General features: G+C 36.5%; 1 protein-coding gene and 1 long non-coding RNA gene across 2 annotated transcripts; both read right to left on the bottom strand.

Moving 5' to 3' along the window:
* Positions 1–1838: 1838 nt before the first annotated feature.
* LOC147565312 (uncharacterized) lies at positions 1839–2233 on the bottom strand. Its single transcript, XR_015237550.1, has 3 exons — positions 2142–2233; positions 1978–2055; positions 1839–1893 (listed from the first exon to the last, which is right to left on the bottom strand). It is a non-coding gene; the product is annotated as an uncharacterized LOC147565312 (long non-coding RNA).
* A 15-nt stretch (positions 2234–2248) lies between these two features.
* Positions 2249–6061, bottom strand: LOC147565311 (uncharacterized). Its single transcript, XM_086651450.1, has 4 exons — positions 4153–6061; positions 3010–4037; positions 2385–2912; positions 2249–2275 (listed from the first exon to the last, which is right to left on the bottom strand). Exons 1-4 carry the CDS (start codon positions 6059–6061, stop codon positions 2249–2251), a joined length of 3492 nt encoding a protein of 1163 aa, XP_086507576.1.
* Between the last annotated feature and the right edge of the window lie 923 nt (positions 6062–6984).

Below are 6984 nucleotides of genomic sequence, written 5' to 3'. Positions count from 1 at the left end.
AGTCTTCAGTCCTGCGAGAGGTGAAGATGAAGATAGACAGAGAGGCATGCGAGAGATGAAGATGAGAGAAGATGTCGAGGGAGATAGCGAGAGAGCCTGCGGGAGATGAGATGAGAGAGGTTGCGAGAGAGCATGGAGGAGGATTGAGAGAGAGAGAGAGAGGGGGAGCTTCAGACAGAGAAATGGAGAGAGCGGGAGAATGAGATTCTCATGAGAAGGTCCAGGAGACTATGAATTTCAAAATAGACTGATTTTACCTTCAAACCCTTGTAGTTGAGTGAGGAGGGTAAATCTGAACCGTCCAAGACAAATGTGTGGGGATAAATCCTAGCCATTAAGTGAGGAGGGTATATTCTAAAAAGATACCCTCCTCTTTTATTATATAGACGAGGGTGTAACCCGTGCCCGTGGGGCACAAACAGTTCTTTCATACGCATTATAGACCAAGTACATTGTGGATGATTATAAGTTACAGCTGAATGAATGTTTCGGTATTTATTCGTCATATCAGTTCACAGTTTACTACACTGATAGGTAAATCTAATAAGGACTTACTATTAAAAGAGGTCGCAGGTCTTCTTCAGAAAAATATCTCATGTTCATCCAAATATCGCGTTTAAGGTACCTGAATAACATCACAAAAATTAGTAACATATAACATCACACTGTCAATGTAGAACCATCATAGTGAAAGATCTTAACAACACGTAAAGTAATGATATTGCAATGAGAGCATGTAACCATATCATTACCCAGAAAGTGTGTTGATGTACGACTCTGACACAACATACTTTATCTAAAAAGGTATTGCAATGGGAGCATGTAACTATAACCTATCTTAGCCGGTAAAGAATCAAGTGTTACTGTCATCTACTTGTTCCATGTAAGTAGCGAGAAAATAGTCCTAAAAATAATACTTTTAATAAAGACACAATAATATACGAATTTATAGGAATATAGATGATCCAGTCTAAGGATGCTCACTACAATATACTCATTTGGTACAACACGTAAACAGAAGTAGTAAAATTACATAAACATTTAAATATGACAGAAAAATCAATGACATTTGTAAAAATACTTACAGATAAAAGAATGAGCTCAGAACCTGATTAGATGTCGTCTTTACGGTACACCATTGTTGCCAATTAAAAGGAACGATTGAGCAATATCCAATTTGAATAGTTATGGACACAATAAAATAAATTCAGAATATATCTAATTAGTAAAATTACCAAATTTTAGACTAAGAAAAGTACTGACCTCTTAAAAATGTTCCTTTGGTGTGATTTGGAACACGGAGAAGTTAAAGGTTGACCTCTTCCAAATGGCATAATGACGTCAATGTCTACAGCATGAACGAATACAAAGGTCACGATAGCTAACTCACAAAAAATAACAAAAGTGGAATCTATATAAATTTAGGAATAACCTGACGCAAACATGTTTGTTTCAATTGTGCTTGATGCGCAATAAATGTCTGCTGCAATGTATTCTAAACCTTAATGATGTAAATGTATTATCATAGATTGTCATAATAGTTAGATTAGAGTCATAAATAGATTAAAATAAAATAGTTTCCTTTCACATAATAAAACTTCACATACATAGTTGTTGATGGTAACAAAAAATATTTAAACTACAAAAACAATCATCAAAGTTTGTTCCTTTGAACAAAAGTATGATTGTGCTATAGTTTCTATATGAAATGTGCATTCATTTGCAGATATCATCTATTCTATACAAAAAGTATCACAAAATACATAGAGTTGGAAAACTTTAGCCAAAGTAGTTTTCAATCAAAATAGGCATGTAAGCTCTTCGAATTACTCTTAAGAAAGTAATTGTATCTACACGCACCCGTGACGACCAGTGAGAAGCATGCACAACAATCTGAAAAGTTATATCATTGCAATAGTTAGGATGACATAATGATAGATTTTAAGGTCAATAAAATTATAAGCAATATACACTTACTGTGTTTCGATGCTTCCATTCTCCCCATATATATCTTTTATTTCGCCTCTCAAAGTCTTGTACTTGTTGATCCCAACTCTATTAGTGAAAAAGAAAGTTAAATAGTTAATACTTGTTGAATTTGGGTACAATGAAAAAAAGAAGTAAATATCATGAAAGATTACCTATAGCTATAATAAAACCTCAGGGTACACAATATTCGTAGTTGAGTTTTCTGAGGTTTCCGGTAATAAAACATGTAATCTATTTGAAGCAGTGCATCTTGACAATGCTACGTATAGTTGGCCATGGCTAAAAACTGGGCTCCGCAGATCAACTCCAACAAACTTAACAGATTGTCCTTGAGATTTGTTAATTGTCATTGCATAAGCCAATCGAATTGGAAATTGTCTTCTTGTCATCCGAACAGGAACGTCTACAGAAGATGTTGTAAGAGATATTCGAGGCAAGAAAACTAAATCTCCAGATTTATCTCCGGTAATAATTTGAGCTTCAATTATGCGTGGAGCACATCGAACCACAATCAACCTAGTTCCGTTGCAAAGACCATCTTTTGGAGTAAAATTTCTTAATAACATTATTGGACAACCAACTTTTAGTTGAAGCTTGAAGGGAGGTAATCCTGGAGGATCGAGAGAGTTTAAATACTCATTGGGATAATTACCTCCTCCAAACCTATTGTCTTCCCCCTCTTCAACTAATTTATCATCGGCTAAATAGACAATAGCCTCTCCTGGAAATATTTTTAATGCCTCCAAATTAATAAAGTCTACATCATCATTACGGGGAGATAAAATAGCTCTCTCTGTCAAGTACTTTGGAGATGATGTACCTAATATATTCAATCCAGGATAGGTTGAACACAATAACTCAGGTGGATTCTTACACCTGTGAATAAGTGGTAGTTGAACAATTTCACACGGGTTTGTTCCAATCTAAAAAAAATATAACTATGTCAACCATTTGAAGGTTTGTAATAACACATAATTTATTAAAATAATGAATTGTTTGTTGGAAGAAGTAAGGAAGTACCTCAACCAAGAATTTTGCAAAATCAACATTTTCTGGCTCTGAATCAGCTAACCTCATGTTAATACTCAATGTCAGGACAACAATAATCAACCAAAGTGGTGAACGTTTTAGTGAAGCGGCGACTATTTGTTCACGAACTCCTTTTGGTATTACAGGCAAGATTTGCCTAAAATCACCGCCTAGAACCACAGTAATACCACCAAATGGGTTTTTGTTATCACAAATATCCTGAAGTGTTCGATCAACTGCTTCCACACAAAATCTATGTTGCATAGGTACTTCATCCCATATAATTAGCTTAGTTTCCCTAAATAACTCAGCATGGATAGACTGCTTATGGAACCCACATATCGAATTATCTAAAATATCTAAGGGAATACAAAATGTTGAATGTGCAGTTCGACCTCCCACTAATAACAACGAAGCAATTCCAGATGAAGCAACAGTTATAACAATATGACCCATACTACGACATTTGGTTACAATCGTGTTGTATAAAAATGTTTTTCCAGTACCAGCACCTCCACTTAAAAAAAACACGGTTCCTTTATTGTTGGTGACCGAATTTAAAATGACCCTATAAGCAGAAGATTGTTCAGCATTTAAACGATCGACGTTAACTTGTACATCTACTGTCTGACATTCATGTTGAATCATTCTGTGCTCTAGTAATAATCTATTCCCAGGTTGATCATTCCAATTTTCAGTTGAAAGAGGCATAGGTTTGAAATGAGTTAAATCTTTGCCAGACTGTTGAAGTAGTTTATTTATAAGATATAAACCATAGTCTGTGACTTGATTCTGGGACGGTGTCGTGATTCCAAATACTGTACGCAACTTGTGCGCCAGGTCATCACAAATATTAAGTGAAAACTGATTCCACAAATGATCCGGATTTGAAGGGAAACAATGCAAGGGAATAACAACGAACAGTTTTCTTAATTGATGCCCAGTTTTCATTTTTATAGCTTCCTCTAAACACTGTACCCATTCGCCATTATCTTCTAAAAGTCCTCGAGCAATACATGCTAAATGATTGAGGACCTCTTATAATAGTCAACAATAATCTACATCTAACGATTGAGGACCTCTTATAATAGTCGCCATTATCTTCACATAAAACACCATTTACTGTACGCAAACATTCAAATGATTGAGGACCTCTTATAATAGTCAACAATAATCTCAAATAAAACCTTTCACCACAATTTGGACTCGCAAAATACATTCTACCGATTGCAAATCCTTTTTTTCTAGAAGTCCATAAATGTTGTGATTTATTCCAGACAAAGTGTTCTGGAAATTCTTGATAAGTGAATGCACGTGCATCTTCATTTAAAACACAACATTTAAAGAAGGCCAATAAAGTTGACGTTTGTTGTTCTGCTCTTGTTAAAATTGTTTCCCTCGAATCATCAGGGTTAAAAAGAACACGGTGCATACCTGGTAAATGAACTGCCAATCGCACAACTGTTGGGTTCTCCTCATGCAAAGTGTGGCCAAATATGCGCCAAGCTGCTTCTGGTGGTCCGATGTATCGTGCATCCAGATATTGTTGAATCTCATCTACTTTTCCCAACACAAAAGTAGCACGATCATATCCTTTGAAGATGTACTTATGGATATATTTTACGCAACACAAACCCGCACAAACTTCAACGTTAATATGACAGTTGAACAACTTGGAAAGGTAAGCATTGTAAGGTACAATATCTCTATTATCGACAGGATGCCCTTTCACGGTATACACTTTACCAGTATCGCGACGACGATAGATTGGATAACCATCCACGTCTACTGTTGTCGACTCCGTAAACACTCGTGGAAACCTTTTAGTACACCTTCTGTCTTCCATGCAAATAGCATGTTTGTCCCGAGTACCACATGGCCCATGCACCATACAACTCTTCACAGTTTCAAAAAGTAGAGGATCTTCTTTAGGATCTGGAAATTCTGCTGAAACCAACCTATCAATTTGATCAACAGTACGTACCTTGTCGGATTGTTGAAAGAAAATTAATGCATGCATATGAGGCAACCCACGTTTTTGGAATTCAATGGTAAAAACATGGCCAACTGTTTGACCTAAGATTCCATCTTTTTCAATCAACTTCATCAAATGTCTTCTTTTTAACTCGAACACACATGCAACTAAATCAGGCCTATCAAGGGAAGTCTGATTAGGCAGCAGAGCTGACGTGATTTCTGGCCAATGAGGATTCGCAGTCATTGTGATGAACAAATCAGGATGCTTGTTATAACGTGTGATGGCTAATGAATCCTGATAAAGTTCAAACATCATTCTTGGACTACCAGTAAATGAAGAAGGTAATATAAAACGTTGACCAACTTGATGTGGTTCCAATCCAGATTCCTCAATATCAGTGAGACCCTTGTAAAGTTCTGCATGAAGTTGGGCTTGGTTTAGCCGATAATATGTCAATCGATTTTGCTCTGTCGCAGCCCAAGCATCTACTAAAAACTCTTGAAATAATTTCCCCCCCTTCAAAATTGTTGTATACTCGGTTGGTGTATTGAAACATCTGTAACTATACCACTGCATTTGAGTTAATCGACTTGTTGATGATTTATTGTTTATGACATCCCACTGAGTTAACGTGGGATTCCATCCAAGCTCGCCATATGGGAACAATAAAACATAATGTAATGGAAGATAAGCTGGATGACATTCATTTATTTTCATCAAACCATTGCCCCCTTTTAGGTGGATAACAATATCTCGCATTCCACTTTTTTCAGTACCATCCCCTGGCAAGATGACAGCAATTTCATCTGTTGATGGCAAATTATAACGACGTCTATCTGTTGACGAATTATAATGCAAGTAGGCTGGTAAGTTTTCCTTGGATGCATTTGATTGCATTAAAATTTCATAGGCCCGAAGATATATTCTTACGAACTTGTTATTTTGAAGCAAAACATCTTGGATTACTTTGAGAACATCTACTTCAAGAAGTCGATCTCGACGTTTGCGACAATCGATTGCAGTATTTGGGTTAAATATGTAAAGTTGGGCGTAGGAAGCCTCCATTTCTAACTCAGGTATTAAAGAACCTGTACGATGTCGTAGCTCACCGTGTATAGTGAATGACTTTGGCCCCCTACCATTTAACACCCTTGGCTCCATTGTTGACCCCAGACTTGTAAATGCGTTTGATGCGTTATACTCTCTAATGAATTTTCTAAAGTGTTTTGAGTATGCATCATTGTCATCGTATAAGTTTTTGAGTGCTTCAGGAGGTTCGATAAGTAAAGGTAATTTAATTTTTCCTTGCAAACAACATGTCCCAAACAAAGGTCTTATGTTAGACGATTTTGTTAATTTTTCATCTTTCCAGTGCAACGCTTTGCAAAAGGGACACAAAACATCCATTTGACTCAAGAAATGACGTTCTTCATGTACATGTACAACTGGAAGCATTTTTAAATTACTGACTTCAGTAGGACCTGGTCGTACAATGTTATGTGTAGTTGAAGATGCCCCTTGCTCAAAAATTGAATGTTGGCAACTTGTATCCACTTCATTAAGAACATCATATACAGGAGAACGGGTGAGTGATCTTGTTATGACACTTTCAAAGTCGAAATCTAAGTTCCTTGGTTGAGGATCAGAATGTATGTCCAAACAATCAAGATGTGGAAGTCTACTTTGGGTAGTAGCCTTTGGTAAAGCGAGTTGAGCAGCGGGTACCTGATTTTGAATGCCCAGGTGAGGGTCGTTTGCCGAATACGTCTCGCTTTGTGGAAGATCTATTCTAGTGGATGTCATAAAGGGAAAGTGTATTGGTGTAAATTGTATTCCGTGAATCCGCTGCAATTTCTCCCTTTCCCTTCGTATTCGTTGGGCAAGTGCATATTTTGATATGACATTTGTGTCAATGTTTAAGGAAACCTAAATTAGTAAAGATTAAACATTTAATTATTCTTTATAGAGGCAAAAACGATGGAAGAAAC

The sequence above is a fragment of the Eschscholzia californica genome, unplaced genomic scaffold (assembly GCF_041429995.1).
Source record: "Eschscholzia californica isolate CP2 unplaced genomic scaffold, dmEscCali1.0.p SCAF_1, whole genome shotgun sequence".
Classification (NCBI taxonomy): domain Eukaryota; kingdom Viridiplantae; phylum Streptophyta; class Magnoliopsida; order Ranunculales; family Papaveraceae; genus Eschscholzia; species Eschscholzia californica.
Note: the sequence above shows the minus strand (reverse complement) of the source record. Positions and strands in the feature narration are given on the sequence as shown.